Genomic DNA, 22,183 nt, shown 5'->3' with positions numbered 1-22,183 from the left:
TCTCATGCCTCATGCCTCATGTCTCATGTCTCATGTCTGATGCCTCATGTCTAATGTCTCATGTCTCATGCCTCATGTCTCATGCCTCATGCCTCATGTCTCATGCCTCATGTCTCATGTCTCATGTCTGATGCCTGAGTCATGCCTCATGCCTCATGTCTAATGTCTCATGTCTCATGTCTCATGCCTCATGTCTCATGCCTCATGCCTCATGTCTCATGCCTCATGTCTCATGTCTCATGTCTGATGCCTGAGTCATGCCTCATGCCTCATGTCTAATGTCTCATGTCTCATGCCTCATGTCTCATGCCTCATGCCTCATGTCTCATGCCTCATGTCTCATGTCTCATGTCTGATGCCTGAGTCATGCCTCATGTCTCATGTCTCATGCCTCATGTCTATCTCATGTTTTATGCCTTATGTCTGTCTCATGTCTCATGCCTCATGCCTCATGTCTCTTGTCTCATGTCTCATGCCTCATGCCTCATGTCTCATGCCTCATGTCTCATGTCTCATGTCTCATGCCTCATGTCTCATGCCTCATGCCTCATGTCTCATACCTCATACCTCATGTCTCATGCCTCATGTCTCATGCCTCATGTCTCATGCCTCTTGTCTCATGTCTCATACCTCATGCCTCATGTCTAATGCCTCATGTCTCATGTCTCATGTCTCATGCCTCATGTCTCATGCCTCATGTCTCATGTCTGATGTCTCATGTCTCAAGTCTCATGCCTCATGCCTCATGTCTCATGTCTCATGCCTCATGTCTCATGTCTCATGCCTCATGTCTGATGCCTCATGTTTCATGCCTGTCTCATGCCTCATGTCTCATGCCTCATGTCTCATGTCTGATGCCTCATGTCTCATGCCTGTCTCATGTCTCATGTCTCATTTCTCATGCCTCATGTCTCATGTCTCATGCCTCATGCCTCATAACTCATGTCTCATGTCTGATGCCTCTTGTCTCATGCCTGTCTCATGTCTCATGTCTCATGTCTCATGCCTCATGTCTCATGTCTCATGTCTCATGTCTCATGCCTCATGTCTCATGCTTCATGTCTCATGTCTCATGCCTCATGTCTGTCTCATGTCTCATGCCTTATGTCTGTTTCATGTCTCATGTCTCATGCCTCATGTCTGTCTCATGTATCATGTCTCATGCATCATGCCTCATGTCTCAAGCCTCATGTCTGTCTCATGTCTCATGCCTCATGTCTCATGTCTGATGCCTCATGCCTCATGTCTCATGTCTCATGTCTGATGCCTCATGTCTCATGCCTGTCTCATGTCTCATGTCTCATGCCTCATGTCTCATGTCTCATGCCTCATGTCTCATGTCTGATGCCTGAGGCATGCCTCATGTCTCATGCCTCAAGCCTCATGCCTCATGTCTCATGCTTCATGTCTCATGTCTCATGCCTCATGTCTGTCTCATGTCTCATGCCTTATGTCTGTTTCATGTCTCATGTCTCATGCCTCATGTCTGTCTCATGTCTCATGTCTCATGCCTCATGTCTCATGCCTCATGTCTCATGCCTCATGTCTCATGTCTCATGTATGATGCCTCATGTCTCATGTCTGATAACTCATGTCTCATGCCTGTCTCATGTCTCATGCCTCATGTCTCATTCCTCATGTCTCGTGTCTGATGCCTCATGTCTCATGTCTCATGCCTCATGTCTCATGCCTCATGTCTCATGTCTGATACCTCATGTCTCATGCCTGTCTCATGTCTCATGCCTCATGTCTCATGCCTCATGTCTCATGTCTGATACCTCATGTCTCATGCCTGTCTCATGTCTCATGCCTCATGCCTCATGTCTCATTCCTCATGCCTCATGTCTCATGTTTCATGTCTCATGCTTCATGTCTCATGTCTCATGCCTCATGTCTGTCTCATGTCTCAAGCCTTATGTCTGTCTCATGTCTCATATCTCACGTCTCATGTCTGATGCCTCATGTCTCATGCCTCATGTATCATGCCTTGGATCATTAAATGCTGTTGAAAGACTTTATTACACATTGTACAACATTATAACGATGTAATTTCACATTCACAAAATATAATTCACTTTCATTTACATTTAGTTCATAACTTCAGCTGCATCGATGCCATTCTTGAATCCTTTATTTAACAAACACAAAGTCCAATGAAACAGTAAAAAGTGTGTTTCCTGTAACTCGACCGACCTGGATTTCAAAATAAAATGTTTAAGGTCGGGTTTTCTTGATTTTCATTAGTATGTCATACTAATGATGTCATACTAATGATGTCATACTAATGATGTCATACTAATGATGTCATACACCACTCCCGGTCCTGGACTCAGTCCCGGTCCTGGACTCAGTCCCGGTCCTGGACTCAGTCCCGGTCCTGGACTCAGTCCCGGTCCAGGCTGAGTCTGGTCTGCAGCTCTGTCAGGTTCAGGCCCTGGTCCAGAGGACATCCTTCCACCAGACTGTTGACCGGAGTGGGAGGAACCTGTAGCTCCTGAGCGCTCCACGTCACGTCCTTCACAAAGTCCTTCAGCAGCGGCAGCAGCTTCTTCCTCGATGCCACGCTGTTGCCTGGAAACAAAGCGGTTGAAAAAAGCATTATTTGTCAAGTTCTTGTCCTCTGAACGCGTCTTGTTCCTTTGAGGGTCAGTTTCCTGGACTTTAATATGACATTTTAGTTTTTTTAAATCACAGCATCTACTAAACACATTACTACTGTTTCTATAGCATTTGTATAATAAGATGAAGACTTCACTTCCTGTGAGAATATTCTGTTCCTCATTCTACTGAGCCTCTCTCAGTCGCACCCACACGCCCTCTTTCTCTAGCGCTAACCTAGCCTAGCCGCTAGTGTCATAAACAATCCCTTTATCAGGAGGTCCCGCCCAGTGGGCAGGGCCTCCTGAGTAGGATAAATATCTGAGTTCCCAGACTCTTCTCAGATTGAGAATAACTCTTGGATGAGAGTCGAAATGTGAGACCAGACGATAAACTGAAACTTTTTCTACGACGTCATATTTTCTGGTCCAATGGGATCAAAGCTGAACTGAACAGCTGCTCGTCCAGATGAAGCCTCAAAACAACGTAGTCTTGTGTGTTTTGTGGAAAGTTCAGGCTCATACGCAGGGATGGCCCCTCCCACTTCAGAGGGTTCATCCCTATTAGTTCAGAATCTGACCTATGGTCTTAGTCGCCTAAAGTGGATGAGCCCCGGGTGCAGAGCAGCAGTGTAAGACGCTCTTCTGTCGCTGAGCTCCTGCCCGCTCTGTCGCTGAGCTCCACGTGAGGCAGAGGTCACGTGAGGCAGAGGTCACGTGAGGCAGAGGTCACGTCAGGTAGAGGTCACGTGAGGCAGAGGTCACGTCAGGTAGAGGTCACGTGAGGCAGAGGTCACGTGAGGCAGAGGTCACGTGAGGCAGAGGTCACGTGAGGCAGAGGTCATGTGACGCAGAGGTCACGTGAGGCAGAGGTCATGTGGAGCAGGTTAACAGATGCCAAATGTTGTTTTACTTTTTACAGCAGTTGAGAATTTGATTTCCAATAATCCAGCAATGCAAAGAACATATATATTTTCCAGGGCATCTGGCTTCTTCCCTCATTTTCCATGTCATAGCTACTTTCCCTGAAGAACTTTGAACTTTAAATATAGTTTGTACTGAAAGCATCAGGACATTGTACCTTGGTGAAAGGCGGTGATGTGCGGATGGACGCAGCTGATTGGTCGAAGTTCGAGGGCGGGGCTTTCTGCTTGTTCCAGGTAAAGACTCACCTGAAGAAAGAGTTTGAGTACTCGAGTAAATGGTCATTCCATTACAAAAAAGCTTTGATTATGACTTTACTGCCTCGATAATTCGTTAAACTTACATATTTAATTGAAAACACGGGAAACTGTGGCGAGCGGAACTACTTTAAGACCCCAAGATCAACATAAAGGGTTACCCTATCCTTTAACCCTTAACCCTAACCGTTAACCATTAACCCTAACCTTCAACCCTGACCTTTAACACTTAACCCTAACCTTCCAATATTTATACTGTTCTGTGGTAAGCCCCGCCCATTGGGCGGAGCCTCCTGAAGAGGAAAGAGTTGTTTGTTTCAACAGACACTTACCCTCTTTGTATCTACTGAGCCTCTTCAGTCCTTTAATGGACTCTTAGTCTCCCCTTTGTCTTTGTGAGACCCTGGCTCACCCTGAGGACCTGAGGACATCTAAATGTCCTGGTCCTTTCCCTCTCCAGGGGTTCAGGATCCCATTGTAGACCACAGGAAACAAGAGTTGGAAACCTTCTCTGATCACATCAATGCTGTGGACCCACATATCAGGTTTACAAGAGAAGACCCTAAGGAGAATCGCTTGGCCTTTCTTGATTGTTCCACGATCAGAGGAGAGGACGGGAAACTCCAAATAGAAGTATATATGAAACCTACACACACGGACCAGTATCTGCTCTTTGGTTCCAACCACCCACTACAGCACAAGCTGTGATCAGAACCTCACAACACAGAGGACAAGAGGTGTCCACCAGCTCAGAGGACGAGAGGTGTCCACCAGCTCAGAGGACAAGAGGTGTCCACCAGCTCAGAGGACAAGAGGTGTCCACCAGCTCAGAGGACGAGAGGTGTCCACCAGCTCAGAGGACGAGAGGTGTCCACCAGCTCAGAGGACGAGAGGTGTCGACCAGCTCAGAGGACGAGAGGTGTCCACCAGCTCAGAGGACGAGAGGTGTCCACCAGCTCAGAGGACGAGAGGTGTCCACCAGCTCAGAGGACGAGAGGTGTCCACCAGCTCAGAGGACGAGAGGTGTCCACCAGCTCAGAGGGCAAGAAGAAAGAGGAAAAACATGTGTGAAATGCCCTCTCAGCCTGTGGTTACCCCGCTTGGGCTCTCAACAGAGTGAAGAGAACCAAGAAGCAGGACAAAAGGGAAACTGAACAGAGAAGGAAGGGTGTTTCTATCCCTTATGTGTCTGGCCTGTCGGAAAAACTGCAGAGAATTTTTAGACAACACGAAGTCCCTGTTTATTTTAAACCAGGAAACACTTTAAGACAAAAACTGGTTCACCCAAAGGACAAGTTGCCGACTCAAAAACAGAGCAATGTAGTTTATTCTGTCCAATGCAGTGAAGAAAGCTGTAAAGAACGGTACATAGGTGAGACAAAACAGCCTCTGCACAAGAGGCTCTATCAGCACAGAAGAAATACTAGTTCAGGACAACAGAAGACACTGGAGTTCAGGACCACAGAAGACACTGGAGTTCAGGACCACAGAAGACACTGGAGTTCAGGACCACAGAAGACACTGGAGTTCAGGACCACAGAAGACACTGGCGTCCAGGACCACAGAAGACACTGGAGTTCAGGACCACAGAAGACACTGGAGTTCAGGTCCACAGAAGACACTGGCGTCCAGGACCACAGAAGGTTTGAAGCAGGAGAAAAGATGGTTTGAAAGACGAGTTAAAGAAGCTATTTTTGTTAAAAAAAAAAAAAAAAAACCTTCTTTAAACAGAAACGGAGGTCTAAGGTTCAATCTTCCTGTGGTCTACAATGGGATCCTGAACCCCTGGAGAGGGAGAGGACCAGGACATTTAGATGTCCTCAGGTCCTCAGGGTGAGCCAGGGTCTCACAAAGACAAAGGGGAGACTAAGAGTCCATTAAAGGGTTGAAGAGGCTCGGTAGATACAAGGGGGAGTTTCTGTTGAAACAAACAACTCTTTCCTCTTCAGGAAGGCTCCGCCCAATGGGCGGGGCTTACCACAGAACAGTATTAATATCGGAGTTCTCGATCTAAATTCTCTCATTGACAATGACTCTTGGATGAAGTCGAAACGTCTATTCTTTCTGAGTCCAGATGAAACAACTGAAGCTTTTTCTACAACCTTAACCCTGACCTTTAACCTTAACCTGACCTTTAACCTTAACCTGACCTTTAACCTTAACCTGACCTTTAACCTTAACCTGACCTTTAACCTTAACCTGACCTTTAACTGTTAGTCTGGTTAATTAGTCCTTTATATATTTATATATATCCTTTGAATATAAATAAATAAATCACCCCGAGACTAGACCGAGACTCGCCCCGCCCCGAGACTCGCCCCGCCCCTCGCCCCGCACCGAGACTCTCGCCCCGAGACTCTCGCCCCGAGACAAGCCCCGCCCCTCGCCCCGAGACTCGCCCCGAGACTAGACTGTGGGAGACTTACCTGCTCTCTGATTGGCTGGCTGATGCTGAATACTCCAAGCTCTCTGATTGGTTGTTGTGTAGCACTGAAGGAGATTGACATGAGCAGGAGTAAATCAAATCCCATCCTCTGACTGAAGGCTGAAAGCTCCGCCTCCAGGGCCCGCCCATCCAGGAAGTGCTTAACAAGAAACAATAGATTTGAGCTTTAAAGGAATAAAAGTGGATTTATTGCAGATTTGAGAAATCAGCGACTGTTAGCCCCGCCTCCTCTACAGCTCCGCCTCTACAGCTCCGCCTCTACAGCCCCGCCTCTACAGCCCCGCCTCCTCTACAGCTCCGCCTCCTCTACAGCCCCGCCTCTACAGCCCCGCCTCTACAGCCCCGCCTCTACAGCCCCGCCTCTACAGCCCCGCCTCTACAGCCCCTCCTCTACAGCCCCGCCTCTACAGCCCCGCCTCTACAGCCCCGCCTCTACAGCCCCGCCTCTACAGCCCCGCCTCTACAGCCCCTCCTCTACAGCCCCGCCTCTACAGCCCCGCCTCTACAGCCCCGCCTCTACAGCCCCGCCTCTACAGCCCCGCCTCTACAGCCCCGCCTCTACAGCCCCGCCTCTACAGCCCCGCCTCCTCTACAGCCCCGCCTCTACAGCCCCGCCTCTACAGCCCCGCCTCTACAGCCCCGCCTCTACAGCCCCTCCTCTACAGCCCCGCCTCTACAGCCCCGCCTCTACAGCCCCGCCTCTACAGCCCCGCCTCTACAGCCCCGCCTCTACAGCCCCGCCTCCTCTACAGCCCCGCCTCTACAGCCCCGCCTCTACAGCCCCGCCTCTACAGCCCCGCCTCTACAGCCCCGCCTCTACAGCCCCGCCTCCTCTACAGCCCCGCCTCTACAGCCCCGCCTCTACAGCCCCGCCTCTACAGCCCCGCCTCTACAGCCCCGCCTCTACAGCCCCGCCTCTACAGCCCCTCCTCTACAGCCCCGCCTCTACAGCCCCGCCTCTACAGCCCCGCCTCTACAGCCCCGCCTCCTCTACAGCCCCGCCTCCTCTACAGCCCCGCCTCCACAGCCCCGCCTCCACAGCCCCACCTCCACAGCCCCGCCTCCACAGCCTCTACAGCTCCGCCTTGTTCATTAGCGCGATCGCATCATCATCTCGTCTCTTCTGAGCTCTGAGTCTTTCTCTTTGTCATGTTTGTATCGTAACTGAACATATCGACATATCAACCACACATGTGTAACCATGGAAACGTGCTGCAATGGGAACCAGGCTGCAGGTGTGCAGTAGCACGCAGGGAATGATTGACAAGTGGAAGAACTACTCCATGTTCACGACAACAGGAAATGAGACATTTTACTCACCAAAAAATCTATAATTCCTTCGAGTGCCAAGTTAAAAGTTGATTAATATAAAAGGAGTAAGTGTGTCTTTAGAGCTTTATAACACTCAGAGGTGTGTCTTTAGAGCTTTATAACACTCAGAGGTGTGTCTTTAGAGCTTTATAACACTCAGAGGTGTGTCTTTAGAGCTTTATAACACTCAGAGGTGTGTCTTTAGAGCTTTATAACACTCAGAGGTGTGTCTTTAGAGCTTTATAACACTCAGAGGTGTGTCTTTAGAGCTTTATAACACTCAGAGGTGTGTCTTTAGAGCTTTATAACACTCTGAGGTGTGTCTTTAGAGCTTTATAACACTCAGAGGTGTGTCTTTAGAGCTTTATAACACTCTGAGGTGTGTCTTTAGAGCTTTATAACACTCAGGTGTGTCTTTAGAGCTCTTTTACCTGAAGGGGGCGATAGAGGACACTGATGCCGAGGTGAAGGTCGGGTCCAGACACAGACTTAAGATCCTTCTTCAACATCTGCTCCAAGTTTAGACCTGAAACATCCAGGACCAGGACTAAAGCAGGTCTAAAGCAGGACTAAAGCAGGACTAAAACAGGTCCAAAGCAGGACTAAAGCAGGACTAAAGCAGGACTAAAACAGGTCCAAAGCAGGACTAAAGCAGGACTAAAGCAGGACTAAAGCAGGACTAAAGCAGGACTAAAACAGGTCCAAAGCAGGACTAAAGCAGGACTAAAGCAGGACTAAAGCAGGTCTAAAGCAGGACTAAAGCAGGACTAAAGCAGGTCTAAAGCAGGACTAAAGCAGGTCTAAAGCAGGACTAAAGCAGGTCTAAAGCAGGTCTAAAGCAGGACTAAAGTAGGACTAAAGCAGGACTAAAGCAGGTCTAAAGCAGGTCTAAAGCAGGACTAAAGCAGGACTAAAGCAGGACTAAAGCAGGTCTAAAGCAGGACTAAAGCAGGACTAAAGCAGGTCTAAAGCAGGACTAAAGCAGGTCTAAAGCAGGACTAAAGCAGGTCTAAAGCAGGACTAAAGCAGGACTAAAGCTGCTCTTACCACTCACGTTGAACTTGGCCTCCTGCAGCTCTGAGAACAGCTCAGTTCTTTGGGGCAGAGTCTGGACTTTGGTCTGAAGCTGAAGAATTACGTCCAAGTCTTTGGGAGTCACTTTCCCCGCCTCAGGCACCAAGTCCACACAGTCCACCAGGATGGTCCCTGTGGGGGAAAAAGTGAATTAAATGAGTCATTGAGGCAATAAAAATATTACTCAATTTACTTGATTCATCGTTGCAGCTGTAAAAAAGAACTAAAAATGACTAAAACCAGGCCCTAAAACCAGGCCCTAAACCCAGGCCCTAAAACCAGGCCCTAAACCCAGGCCCTAAAACCAGGCCCTGAAACCAGGCCCTAAAACCCAGGCCCTAAACCCAGGCCCTAAACCCAGGCCCTAAACCCAGGCCCTAAACCCAGGCCCTAAACCAGGCCCTAAACCCAGGCCCTAAAACCAGGCCCTAAACCAGGCCCTGAAACCAGGCCCTAAACCCAGGCCCTAAACCCAGGCCCTAAACCCAGGCCCTAAACCCAGGCCCTAAACTAGGCCCTAAACTGTCATCACATTTCACTTCTGGAACTGTTCGGTTTGAGCACTTTTCCTCCCTATTTTTTCTATTCACATATTTTGTCTGTTTCGTTTCTTGTTTAATGATCTTTTCAGTTTGGTATTAGATTGGCCCCCGGCCCCCGGGCCCGGCCCCTGGTGCCTTTAAAAGGTCCCATAACATGCAAAATAGACTTTTCAGAGCTTTTAACCTTCTTACATTGCTATTTGTGCTTCATATGTGTCCAGAGTGTTTTTGTGATTGATTCAGTTTTTAGCTTTAGTACAGACTATCTCCTTCCTCCAATCTCCAAACTGACGGGCGGTGTCTACAAGACCGCGTCATAATCACAGGCACGCCTCATCATCCCCCCTCCCGGGTCGCGGGGGCAGCAGTCTGAGCAGGGGGTCCCAGACTTCCCTCTCCCCAGACAATTCCTCCAACTCCTCCGGGGGGATCCCGAGGCGTTCCCAGGCCAGCCGAGAGACATAGTCTCTCCAGCGTGTCCTGGGTCTTCCCCGGGGCCTCTTCCCAGTGGGACATGCCTGAAACACCTCCCGAGGGAGGGGCCCAGGGAGGGAACAGATGCCCGAGCCACCTCAGCTGGAGGAGCAGCGGCTCTTCTCCGAGCTCCCCCCATGTGGCCAAGCTCCTCATCTTATCTCTAAGGGAGCGCCCAGCCACACGGTGGAGGAAACTCATTTCGACCGCTTGTATCTGCGATCTTGCCCTTTCGGTCACTACCCAAAGCTCATGACCATAGGTGAGGTCAGAACGTAGAGCGACCGGTAAATCCAGAGCTTTGTCTTTGGACTCAGCTCCCTCTTCACCACAACAGTCGATGCAGCTGCTGCACCGATCCAACTGTCAATCACAGGCTCCATCCTTCATTCACTCATGAACACGCCCCCGAGATACTTGAACTCCTCCACTTGGGACAAGGACCCCCCACCCACCTGGAGAGGACAAGGACCCCCCACCCACCTGGAGAGGACAAGGACCCCCCACCCACCTGGAGAGGACAAGGACCCCCCACCCACCTGGAGAGGACAAGGACCCCCCACCCACCTGGAGAGGACAAGGACCCCCCCACCCACCTGGAGAGGACAAGGACCCCCCACCCACCTGGAGAGGACAAGGACTCCCCACCCACCTGGAGAGGACAAGGACCCCCCACCCACCTGGAGAGGACAAGGACCCCCCCACCCACCTGGAGAGGACAAGGACCCCCCACCCACCTGGAGAGGACAAGGACCCCCCACCCACCTGGAGAGGACAAGGACCCCCCACCCACCTGGAGAGGACAAGGACCCCCCACCCACCTGGAGAGGACAAGCCACTTTTTTCCAGTCGAGAACTATGGCCTCTGATTTGGAGCTGATTCTCATCCCAGACGCTTCACACTCGGCTGCAAACCGTCCCAGTGCAGCAGCAGGTCCGGGTTTGATGGAGCCTGGCCCACCAGGTCCATGTTTCTGTTGCAACTCTGGTTATATTTTTGGGCCCGGGGTTTGAAAAGTCAGTATTTATTTTAATGTGAAATCTTAATAAAATCCTTTACATTTGCTTTTGTCTCCAGTGTCATTCCAAATATGTTTAAGCCCCTTTTGGGGTCATAACAAGGACAAACACGGTTGTCACTCGGCCACATGCAGAGGATCATGCCCCCGCCCCGCCCCAGCCCCGCCCCGCACAAGCCCCGCCCCGCCACACTGGGCATTGAAATATGTGCAACGTAATAAACTAGACAATGGGAAATGTAAATGTTTTAAATTATGGGAAATTGGGCCTCAGGCCATATTGCTTGGGGGTCCGGAGTTAGCCCGCGGGCCGCCTATTGGCTGTGGCTTTGGGGGGGTGTGGCCTGTTGCCGTGACTCACCATAGAGCAGTGTGGTGATCTGGGGATCGTCCAGCAGCTGCGGCGCCTTCTGCAAGACTCGCTCTGCCACCAGCGTCGCACACGAGCCCACCATCTCCACGGCAACGGGACAGGAAGTGACTCGCTCCAGTCTGTGATGGTCGATGACCTCCACCACCGCCTCCTCCAGGTCGTTGTCAGAACTGCACACAGAATGACACAGTTCTCCTCTGTTCTAGCGTGTTCTCCACTGTTCTAGCGTGTTCTCCTCTGTTCTAGCGCGTTCTCCTCTGTTCTAGCGCGTTCTCCTCCTCTGTTCTGGCGCGTTCTCCTCCTCTGTTCTGGCGCGTTCTCCTCCTCTGTTCTGGCGCGTTCTCCTCCTCTGTTCTGGCGCGTTCTCCTCCTCTGTTCTGGCGCGTTCTCCTCCTCTGTTCTGGCGCGTTCTCCTCCTCTGTTCTGGCGCGTTCTCCTCCTCTGTTCTGGCGCGTTCTCCTCCTCTGTTCTGGCGCGTTCTCCTCCTCTGTTCTGGCGCGTTCTCCTCCTCTGTTCTGGCGCGTTCTCCTCCTCTGTTCTGGCGCGTTCTCCTCCTCTGTTCTGGCGCGTTCTCCTCCTCTGTTCTAGCGCGTTCTCCTCCTCTGTTCTAGCGCGTTCTCCTCCTCTGTTCTAGCGCGTTCTCCTCCTCTGTTCTAGCGCGTTCTCCTCCTCTGTTCTAGCGCGTTCTCCTCCTCTGTTCCAGCGCGTTCTCCTCCTCTGTTCCAGCGCGTTCTCCTCCTCTGTTCCAGCGCGTTCTCCTCTATTCTAGCGCGTTCTCCTCTATTCTAGCGCGTTCTCCTCTATTCTAGCGTGTTCTCCTCTATTCTAGCGCGTTCTCCTCTATTCTAGCGTGTTCTCCTCTGTTCTAGCGTGTTCTCCTCTGTTCTAGCGTGTTCTCCTCTGTTCTAGCGTGTTCTCTGTTCTAGCGTGTTCTCTGTTCTAGCGTGTTCTCTGTTCTAGCGTGTTCTCTGTTCTAGCGTGTTCTCTGTTCTAGCGTGTTCTCCTCCTCTGTTCCTGTTCTAGCGTGTTCTCCTCTGTTCTAGCGCGTTCTCCTCTGTTCTAGCGCGTTCTCCTCCCCTGTTCTAGCGCGTTCTCCTCCTCTGTTCTAGCGCGTTCTGTTCCTCTGTTCTAGCGCGTTCTGTTCCTCTGTTCTAGCGCGTTCTCCTCCTCTGTTCTAGCGCGTTCTCCTCCTCTGTTCTAGCGCGTTCTCCTCCTCTGTTCTAGCGCGTTCTCCTCCTCTGTTCTAGCGTGTTCTCCTCCACTGTTCCTGTTCTAGCGTGTTCTCCACTGTTCTAGCGTGTTCTCCTCCTCTGTTCCTGTTCTAGCGTGTTCTCCACTGTTCTAGCGCGTTCTCCTCCTCTGTTCCAGCGCGTTCTCCTCTATTCTAGCGCGTTCTCCTCTATTCTAGCGCGTTCTCCTCTATTCTAGCGTGTTCTCCTCTATTCTAGCGCGTTCTCCTCTATTCTAGCGCGTTCTCCTCTATTCTAGCGTCGTGTTCTCTGTTCTAGCGTGTTCTCTGTTCTAGCGTGTTCTCTGTTCTAGCGTGTTCTCTGTTCTAGCGTGTTCTCTGTTCTAGCGTGTTCTCTGTTCTAGCGTGTTCTCTGTTCTAGCGTGTTCTCTGTTCTAGCGTGTTCTCTGTTCTAGCGTGTTCTCTGTTCTAGCGTGTTCTCTGTTCTAGCGTGTTCTCTGTTCTAGCGTATTCTCTGTTCTAGCGTGTTCTCTGTTCTAGCGTGTTCTCCTCCTCTGTTCCTGTTCTAGCGTGTTCTCCTCTGTTCTAGCGCGTTCTCCTCCTCTGTTCTAGCGCGTTCTCCTCCCCTGTTCTAGCGCGTTCTCCTCCCCTGTTCTAGCGCGTTCTCCTCCCCTGTTCTAGCGCGTTCTGTTCCTCTGTTCTAGCGCGTTCTGTTCCTCTGTTCTAGCGCGTTCTCCTCCTCTGTTCTAGCGCGTTCTCCTCCTCTGTTCTAGCGCGTTCTCCTCCTCTGTTCTAGCGCGTTCTCCTCCTCTGTTCTAGCGTGTTCTCCTCCACTGTTCCTGTTCTAGCGTGTTCTCCACTGTTCTAGCGTGTTCTCCTCCTCTGTTCCTGTTCTAGCGTGTTCTCCACTGTTCTAGCGCGTTCTCCTCCTCTGTTCTAGCGCGTTCTCCTCCTCTGTTCTAGCGCGTTCTCCTCCTCTGTTCTAGCGCGTTCTCCTCCTCTGTTCCAGCATGTTCCTCTGTTCTAGCGTGTTCTCCTCTGTTCTAGCGTGTTCTGTTCTAGCGTGTTCTGTTCTAGCGTGTTCTGTTCTAGCGTGTTCTGTTCTAGCGTGTTCTCTGTTCTAGCGTGTTCTCTGTTCTAGCGTGTTCTCTGTTCTAGCGTGTTCTCTTTTCTAGCGTGTTCTCTGTTCTAGCGTGTTCTCTGTTCTAGCGTGTTCTCTGTTCTAGCGTGTTCTCTGTTCTAGCGTGTTCTCTGTTCTAGCGTGTTCTCTGTTCTAGCGTGTTCTCTGTTCTAGCGTGTTCTCTGTTCTAGCGTGTTCTCTGTTCTAGCGTGTTCTCTGTTCTAGCGTGTTCTCTGTTCTAGCGTGTTCTCTGTTCTAGCGTGTTCTCTGTTCTAGCGTGTTCTCTGTTCTAGCGTGTTCTCCTCCTCTGTTCCTGTTCTAGCGTGTTCTCTGTTCTAGCGTGTTCTCCTCCTCTGTTCCTGTTCTAGCGTGTTCTCCTCTGTTCTAGCGTGTTCTCCTCTGTTCTAGCGCGTTCTCCTCCCCTGTTCTAGCGCGTTCTCCTCCCCTGTTCTAGCGCGTTCTCCTCCCCTGTTCTAGCGCGTTCTCCTCCCCTGTTCTAGCGCGTTCTCCTCCCCTGTTCTAGCGCGTTCTCCTCCCCTGTTCTAGCGCGTTCTCCTCCCCTGTTCTAGCGCGTTCTCCTCCTCTGTTCTAGCGCGTTCTCCTCCTCTGTTCTAGCGCGTTCTCCTCCTCTGTTCTAGCGCGTTCTCCTCCTCTGTTCTAGCGCGTTCTCCTCCTCTGTTCTAGCGCGTTCTCCTCCTCTGTTCTAGCGCGTTCTCCTCCTCTGTTCTAGCGCGTTCTCCTCCTCTGTTCTAGCGCGTTCTCCTCCTCTGTTCTAGCGCGTTCTCCTCCTCTGTTCTAGCGCGTTCTCCTCCTCTGTTCTAGCGCGTTCTCCTCCTCTGTTCTAGCGCGTTCTCCTCCTCTGTTCTAGCGCGTTCTCCTCCTCTGTTCTAGCGCGTTCTCCTCCTCTGTTCCAGCGCGTTCTCCTCCTCTGTTCTAGCGTGTTCTCCTCCTCTGTTCTAGCGTGTTCTCCTCCTCTGTTCCTGTTCTAGCGTGTTCTCCACTGTTCTAGCGTGTTCTCCTCCTCTGTTCCTGTTCTAGCGTGTTCTCCACTGTTCTAGCGTCTTCTCCTCCTCTGTTCCTGTTCTAGCGTGTTCTCCACTGTTCTAGCGTCTTCTCCTCCTCTGTTCCTGTTCTAGCGTGTTCTCCACTGTTCTAGCGTCTTCTCCTCCTCTGTTCCTGTTCTAGCGTGTTCTCCACTGTTCCAGCGCGTTCTGTTCCTCTGTTCCAGCGCGTTCTGTTCCTCTGTTCCAGCGCGTTCTCCTCCTCTGTTCCAGCGCGTTCTCCTCCTCTGTTCCAGCGCGTTCTCCTCCTCTGTTCTAGCGCGTTCTCCTCCTCTGTTCTAGCGCGTTCTCCTCCTCTGTTCTAGCGCGTTCTCCTCCTCTGTTCTAGCGCGTTCTCCTCCTCTGTTCCTGTTCTAGCGTGTTCTCCTCCTCTGTTCTAGCGCGTTCTCCTCCTCTGTTCCTGTTCTAGCGTGTTCTCCACTGGTCTAGCGCGTTCTCCTCCTCTGTTCCTGTTCCGGCGCGTTCTCCTCCTCTGTTCCGGCGCGTTCTCCTCCTCTGTTCCGGCGCGTTCTCCTCCTCTGTTCCGGCGCGTTCTCCTCCTCTGTTCCGGCGCGTTCTCCTCCTCTGTTCCGGCGCGTTCTCCTCCTCTGTTCCGGCGCGTTCTCCTCCTCTGTTCCGGCGCGTTCTCCTCCTCTGTTCCGGCGCGTTCTCCTCCTCTGTTCCGGCGCGTTCTCCTCCTCTGTTCCGGCGCGTTCTCCTCCTCTGTTCCGGCGCGTTCTCCTCCTCTGTTCCAGCGCGTTCTCCTCCTCTGTTCTAGCGCGTTCTCCTCCTCTGTTCTAGCGCGTTCTCCTCCTCTGTTCCAGCGCGTTCTCCTCCTCTGTTCCAGCGCGTTCTCCTCCTCTGTTCCAGCGCGTTCTCCTCCTCTGTTCCAGCGCGTTCTCCTCCTCTGTTCCAGCGCGTTCTCCTCCTCTGTTCCAGCGTGTTCTCCTCCTCTGTTCCTGTTCTAGCGTGTTCTCTGTTCTAGCGTGTTCTGTTCTAGCGTGTTCTCTGTTCTAGCGTGTTCTCTGTTCTAGCGTGTTCTGTTCTAGCGTGTTCTCCTCCTCTGTTCCTGTTCTAGCGTGTTCCTCTGTTCTAGCGTGTTCCTCTGTTCTAGCGTGTTCTCCTCTGTTCTAGCGTGTTCTCCTCTGTTCTAGCGCGTTCTCCTCCTCTGTTCTAGCGCGTTCTCCTCCTCTGTTCTAGCGCGTTCTCCTCCTCTGTTCTAGCGCGTTCTCCTCCTCTGTTCTAGCGCGTTCTCCTCCTCTGTTCTAGCGTGTTCTCCTCCTCTGTTCCTGTTCTAGCATGTTCTCCTCTATTCTAGCGTGTTCTCCTCTATTCTAGCGTGTTCTCTGTTCTAGCGTGTTCTCTGTTCTAGCGTGTTCTCCTCCTCTGTTCCTGTTCTAGCGTGTTCCTCTGTTCTAGCGTGTTCCTCTGTTCTAGCGTGTTCTCCTCTGTTCTAGCGTGTTCTCTGTTCTAGCGTGTTCTCTGTTCTAGCGTGTTCTCTGTTCTAGCGTGTTCTCTGTTCTAGCGTGTTCTCTGTTCTAGCGTGTTCTCTGTTCTAGCGTGTTCTCTGTTCTAGCGTGTTCTCCTCTGTTCTAGCGTGTTCTCTGTTCTAGCGTGTTCTCTGTTCTAGCGTGTTCTCTGTTCTAGCGTGTTCCTCTGTTCTAGCGTGTTCTCCTCTGTTCTAGCGTGTTCTCCTCTGTTCTAGCGTGTTCTCCTCTGTTCTAGCGTGTTCTCTGTTCTAGCGTGTTCTCTGTTCTAGCGTGTTCTCTGTTCTAGCGTGTTCTCCTCTGTTCTAGCGTGTTCTCTGTTCTAGCGTGTTCTCTGTTCTAGCGTGTTCTCCTCTGTTCCTGTTCTAGCGTGTTCCTCTGTTCTAGCGTGTTCCTTTGTTCTAGCGTGTTCTCCTCTGTTCTAGCGTGTTCTCCTCTGTTCTAGCGTGTTCTCTGTTCTAGCGTGTTCTCTGTTCTAGCGTGTCCTCTGTTCTAGCGTGTCCTCTGTTCTAGCGTGTTCTCTGTTCTAGCGTGTTCTCTGTTCTAGCGTGTTCTCTGTTCTAGCGTGTTCTCTGTTCTAGCGTGTTCTCCTCCTCTGTTCCTGTTCTAGCGTGTTCCTCTGTTCTAGCGTGTTCCTCTGTTCTAGCGTGTTCTCCTCTGTTCTAGCGTGTTCTCCTCTGTTCTAGCGTGTTCTCCTCTGTTCTAGCGTGTTCTCCTCTGTTCTAGCGTGTTCTCCTCTGTTCTAGAGCCTCTGTTCTAGCGTGTTCTCCTCTGTTCTAGCGTGTTCTCTGTTCTAGCGTGTTCTCTGTTCTAGCGTGTTCTCCTCTGTTCCTGTTCTAGCGTGTTCCTCTGTTCTAGCGTGTTCCTCTGTTCTAGCGTGTTCTCCTCTGTTCTAGCGTGTTCTCCTCTGTTCTAGCGTGTTCTCCTCTGTTCTAGCGTGTTCTCCTCTGTTCTAGCGTGTTCTCCTCTGTTCTAGCGTGTTCTCCTCTGTTCTAGCGTGTTCTCCTCTGTTCTAGCGTGTTCTCTGTTCTAGCGTGTTCTCTGTTCTAGCGTGTTCTCACTCTGGTAGAACGTTGTGGTCCACCAGGGTCAGTCTCAGTCTTCGTTCTCTCTGGAGTCGCCTCAGATCCAGTTGGTCCCGGAACACGAGCAGATCCCGACTCAAACCGCTCTTTGTGAGAAGAACCAGAGCGTCCGACCTTAGAACCAGATCTTGTTCCGGAATGTTCATGACGGGAACCACCGAGGCCCCGCCCCCTTCAGTCTGTGAGAGAGAGAGATCTAACGGGATCTGAACCAGTTTAACGTGGATCCTCAGAAGAGGATCTGAACCGGTTCATTACCTTGTGGAGGAAGTAAGCGTAGACCAAAGCACAGACCATTGAGTCCATGTCACAGGCTTCATTTCCCAGAACCACATGGACCAGACCAGAACCAGAACCAGAACCAGAACCAGAACCAGGACCAGGCTGAAAGAGAGAAAGGTCAAGTCTGAACCAGGTCTGAACCCAGTGCCACAGAGAGGGGCCCCCGAGAGGAACTGTCTGCAGCCGCCCCTGTAGGTTTGTGTCCCGTGTGGCGCTGTAGGTGCGTGTCCGTGTCCCGTGTGGCGCTGTAGGTGCATGTCCCATGTGGAGCTGTAGGTTTGTGTCCGTGTCCCGTGTGGCGCTGTAGGTGCGTGTCCCGTGTGGCGCTGTAGGTGCGTGTGCCGTGTGGCGCTGTAGGTGCGTGTGCCGTGTGGCGCTGTAGGTGCGTGTGCCGTGTGGCGCTGTAGGTGCGTGTCCCATGTCCCGTGTGGCGCTGTAGGTGCGTGTCCGTGTCCCGTGTGGCGCTGTAGGTGCGTGTCCGTGTTCCGTGTGGCGCTGTAGGTGCGTGTCCCGTGTGGAGCTGTAGGTTTGTGTCCGTGTCCCGTGTGGAGCTGTAGGTTTGTGTCCGTGTCCCGTGTGGAGCTGTAGGTTTGTGTCCGTGTCCCGTGTGGCGCTGTAGGTGCGTGTCCCGTGTGGAGCTGTAGGTTTGTGTCCGTGTCCCGTGTGGTGCTGTAGGTGCGTGTCCCGTGTGGCGCTGTAGGTGCGTGTCCCGTGTGGTGCTGTAGGTGCGTGTCCCGTGTGGCGCTGTAGGTGCGTGTCCCATGTCCCGTGTGGCGCTGTAGGTGCGTGTCCCGTGTGGCGCTGTAGGTGCGTGTCCCGTGTGGAGCTGTAGGTTTGTGTCCGTGTCCCGTGTGGCGCTGTAGGTGCGTGTCCCGTGTGGAGCTGTAAGTTTGTGTCCGTGTCCTGTGTGGCGCTGTAGGTGCGTGTCGTGTCCCGTGTGGCGCTGTAAGTGCGTGTCCGTGTCCCGTGTGGCGCTGTAGGTGCGTGTGGCGCTGTAGGTGCGTGTCCCGTGTGGCGCTGTAGGTGCGTGTCCCGTGTGGCGCTGTAGGTGCGTGTCCCATGTCCCGTGTGGAGCTGTAGGTGCGTGTCCGTGTCCCGTGTGGCGCTGTAGGTGTGTGTCCCGTGTGGAGCTGTAGGTTTGTGTCCGTGTCCCGTGTGGTGCTGTAGGTGCGTGTCCCGTGTGGCGCTGTAGGTGCGTGTCCCGTGTGGCGCTGTAGGTGCGTGTCCCGTGTGGCGCTGTAGGTGCGTGTCCCGTGTGGCGCTGTAGGTGCGTGTCCCGTGTGGCGCTGTAGGTGCGTGTCCCGTGTGGCGCTGTAGGTGCGTGTCCCGTGTGGCGCTGTAGGTGCGTGTCCCGTGTGGCGCTGTAGGTGCGTGTCCCGTGTGGCGCTGTAGGTGCGTGTCCCATGTCCCGTGTGGCGCTGTAGGTGCGTGTCCCGTGTGGCGCTGTAGGTGCGTGTCCCGTGTGGAGCTGTAGGTTTGTGTCCGTGTCCCGTGTGGAGCTGTAGGTTTGTGTCCGTGTCCCGTGTAGAGCTGTAGGTTTGTGTCCGTGTGGCGCTGTAGGTGCGTGTCCCGTGTGGAGCTGTAGGTTTGTGTCCGTGTCCCGTGTGGTGCTGTAGGTGCGTGTCCCGTGTGGCGCTGTAGGTGCGTGTCCCGTGTGGCGCTGTAGGTGCGTGTCCCGTGTGGCGCTGTAGGTGCGTGTGCCGTGTGGCGCTGTAGGTGCGTGTCCCATGTCCCGTGTGGCGCTCTAGGTGCGTGTCCGGTGTGGAGCTGTAGGTTTGTGTCCGTGTCCCGTGTGGCGCTGTAGGTGCGTGTCCCGTGTGGCGCTGTAGGTGCGTGTCCCGTGTGGCGCTGTAGGTGCGTGTCCCGTGTGGCGCTGTAGGTGCGTGTGCCGTGTGGCGCTGTAGGTGCGTGTGCCGTGTGGCGCTGTAGGTGCGTGTCCCGTGTGGAGCTGTAGGTTTGTGTCCGTGTCCCGTGTGGTGCTGTAGGTGCGTGTCCCGTGTGGCGCTGTAGGTGCGTGTCCCGTGTGGCGCTGTAGGTGCGTGTCCCGTGTGGCGCTGTAGGTGCGTGTCCCGTTTGGCGCTGTAGGTGCGTGTCCCGTGTGGCGCTGTAGGTGCGTGTCCCGTGTGGCGCTGTAGGTCCCGTGTGGCGCTGTAGGTGCGTGTCCCATGTCCCGTGTGGCGCTGTAGGTGCGTGTCCGTGTCTCGTGTGGCGCTGTAGGTGCGTGTCCCGTGTGGCGCTGTAGGTGCGTGTCCCGTGTGGAGCTGTAGGTTTGTGCCCGTGTCCCGTGTGGCGCTGTAGGTGCGTGTCCCGTGTGGCGCTGTAGGTGCGTGTCCCGTGTGGCGCTGTAGGTGCGTGTCCCGTGTGGCGCTGTAGGTGCGTGTCCCGTGTGGAGCTGTAGGTTTGTGTCCGTGTCCCGTGTGGTGCTGTAGGTGCGTGTCCCGTGTGGCGCTGTAGGTGCGTGTCCCGTGTGGCGCTGTAGGTGCGTGTCCCGTGTGGCGCTGTGGGTGCGTGTCCCGTGGGTGCGTGTCCCGTGTGGCGCTGTAGGTGCGTGTCCCGTGTGGCGCTGTAGGTGCGTGTCCCGTGTGGAGCTGTAGGTGCGTGTCCCATGTCCCGTGTGGAGCTGTAGGTGCGTGTCCCATGTCCCGTGTGGAGCTGTAGGTGCGTGTCCCATGTCCCGTGTGGCGCTGTAGGTGCGTGTCCCATGTCCCGTGTGGAGCTGTAGGTGCGTGTCCCATGTCCCGTGTGGAGCTGTAGGTGCGTGTCCGTGTCCCGTGTGGCGCTGTAGGTGCGTGTCCGTGTCCTGTGTGGCGCTGTAGGTGCGTGTCCCGTGTGGAGCTGTAGGTTTGTGTCCGTGTCCCGTGTGGTGCTGTAGGTGCGTGTCCCGTGTGGCGCTGTAGGTGCGTGTCCCGTGTGGCGCTGTAGGTGCGTGTCCCGTGTGGCGCTGTGGGTGCGTGTCCCGTGTGGCGCTGTAGGTGCGTGTCCCATGTCCCGTGTGGAGCTGTAGGTGCGTGTCCCATGTCCCGTGTGGAGCTGTAGGTGCGTGTCCCATGTCCCGTGTGGCGCTGTAGGTGCGTGTCCGTGTCCCGTGTGGCGCTGTAGGTGCGTGTCCCATGTCCCGTGTGGAGCTGTAGGTGCGTGTCCGTGTCCCGTGTGGCGCTGTAGGTGCGTGTCCCATGTCCCGTGTGGAGCTGTAGGTGCGTGTCCGTGTCCCGTGTGGCGCTGTAGGTGCGTGTCCCATGTCCCGTGTGGAGCTGTAGGTGCGTGTCCGTGTCCCGTGTGGCGCTGTAGGTGCGTGTCCCATGTCCCGTGTGGAGCTGTAGGTGCGTGTCCGTGTCCCGTGTGGCGCTGTAGGTGCGTGTCCCGTGTGGAGCTGTAGGTGCGTGTCCGTGTCCCGTGTGGCGCTGTAGGTGCGTGTCCGTGTCCCGTGTGGCGCTGTAGGTGCGTGTCCCATGTCCCGTGTGGCGCTGTAGGTGCGTGTCCCATGTCCCGTGTGGAGCTGTAGGTGCGTGTCCGTGTCCCGTGTGGCGCTGTAGGTGCGTGTCCCATGTCCCGTGTGGCGCTGTAGGTGCGTGTCCCATGTCCCGTGTGGCGCTGTAGGTGCGTGTCCCATGTCCCGTGTGGAGCTGTAGGTGCGTGTCCGTGTCCCGTGTGGCGCTGTAGGTGCGTGTCCCATGTCCCGTGTGGAGCTGTAGGTGCGTGTCCGTGTCCCGTGTGGCGCTGTAGGTGCGTGTCCCATGTCCCGTGTGGAGCTGTAGGTGCGTGTCCCATGTCCCGTGTGGAGCTGTAGGTGCGTGTCCCATGTCCCGTGTGGAGCTGTAGGTGCGTGTCCCGTGTCCCATGTCCCGTGTGGCGCTGTAGGTGCGTGTCCCATGTCCCGTGTGGCGCTGTAGGTGCGTGTCCGTTACCAGCGCTACTCCGCGGCTTCTCGTCAGAAACTCCTCCATCTGCTCGTCCTCCGGGTTCACGGCGCCTCGTCCTCCGGGTTCACGGCGCCTCGTCCTCCGGGTTCACGGCGCCTCGTCCTCCGGGTTCACGGCGCCTCGTCCTCCGGTGCCTCCGCTGCAGTTCTCGCCGCTGCAGCTGAACTCTCCGGTTAACCGTTAACAGAGGCTCCGCACATGACAGCGGGACGAGGTGAAAGGTCAGGCCACCGGAGGAGCGTCATCAGCGGCTACAGCTCTGCACAGTGCCGCCCCGAGTCCAACTGAGAGCACTGCATCCTCCGAGCTACAGAAACACGGACAGAACTACAAATACTATATATATATATATATATATATATATATATATATATATATATATATATATACTGTTCACTTTCTGCACCACATCTGTAAATTGAAATGTACATTTTGTGTCAATAATAAGCCTATTTTTAATTTTATCCTTTAGTAGATTAAAATTGTTTTTCTTTAACGCGCCTTTTTATTTGATATAGATTCTTTTATCATTGGCTCCATGGGACATGGGACATGGGACAAGTTCCATGGGACATGGAACATGGGACATGGGACATGGGACATGGAACATGGGACATGGGACATGAGACATGGAACATGTTAAGTGACCATCTAGGGATGAGCCCCAGGTGCAGAGCAGCAGTTCAAGACGCTCCTCTGTCGCTGAACTCCTGCCCGCTCTGTCACATGTGAAGTGTTCAGATTCAAGACAGATAGAGACTGTGTGTGTCCCTCGTGTCCCTCGTGTCCCTCGTACAAATAATGCCAAAAAGTCACATCTCAGAAAAACTATTTCAGGCTCAGACCAAATAACTTAAGGAAAATAACAATCACAAATGACACAAATACACAAATGAATAAACACGTAAAATGTGGACTGCTAAACATTAGAGCAATTTCCTCCAAATCGCTCTTAGTTAATGAATTAATTAGTGACTATAACATAGATCTTCAGCTCTAACTGAAACGTGGCTTCAACAAGACGACTACGTCAGACTAAATGA

At 53.4% G+C, this 22,183-nt stretch overlaps 1 protein-coding gene across 1 annotated transcript; it reads right to left on the bottom strand.

Moving 5' to 3' along the window:
* Positions 1-2,083: 2,083 nt before the first annotated feature.
* On the bottom strand, positions 2,084-21,355 carry prune (prune exopolyphosphatase). The gene is made up of 9 exons (XM_072461259.1): positions 21,126-21,355; positions 17,197-17,322; positions 16,915-17,117; positions 11,006-11,187; positions 8,583-8,741; positions 7,967-8,061; positions 6,205-6,363; positions 3,679-3,769; positions 2,084-2,571 (listed from the first exon to the last, which is right to left on the bottom strand). Exons 1-9 carry the CDS (start codon positions 21,162-21,164, stop codon positions 2,384-2,386), a joined length of 1,242 nt encoding a protein of 413 aa, XP_072317360.1. The 5' UTR covers positions 21,165-21,355; the 3' UTR covers positions 2,084-2,383.
* Positions 21,356-22,183: the final 828 nt, after the last annotated feature.

The sequence above is a fragment of the Eucyclogobius newberryi genome, unplaced genomic scaffold (genome assembly GCF_026437365.1).
Source record: "Eucyclogobius newberryi isolate DKJ021-1_F unplaced genomic scaffold, fEucNew1.0.hap1 SCAF_3, whole genome shotgun sequence".
NCBI classification, from domain to species: domain Eukaryota; kingdom Metazoa; phylum Chordata; class Actinopteri; order Gobiiformes; family Gobiidae; genus Eucyclogobius; species Eucyclogobius newberryi.
Note: the sequence above shows the minus strand (reverse complement) of the source record. Positions and strands in the feature narration are given on the sequence as shown.

Excerpts from the sequence above, each read along its gene's own strand:
- prune (XM_072461259.1), bottom strand. The coding sequence starts at position 21,164 with ATGGAGGAGTTTCTGACGAGAAGCCGCGGAGTAGCGCTG. Across the intron at positions 11,188-16,914 it reads GACCACAACGTTCTACCAGA|TTCTGACAACGACCTGGAGG; the intron begins GTGAGAACACGC and ends TTCTGTGTGCAG. Across the intron at positions 8,742-11,005 it reads GATCACCACACTGCTCTATG|GGACCATCCTGGTGGACTGT; the intron begins GTGAGTCACGGC and ends TTTCCCCCACAG.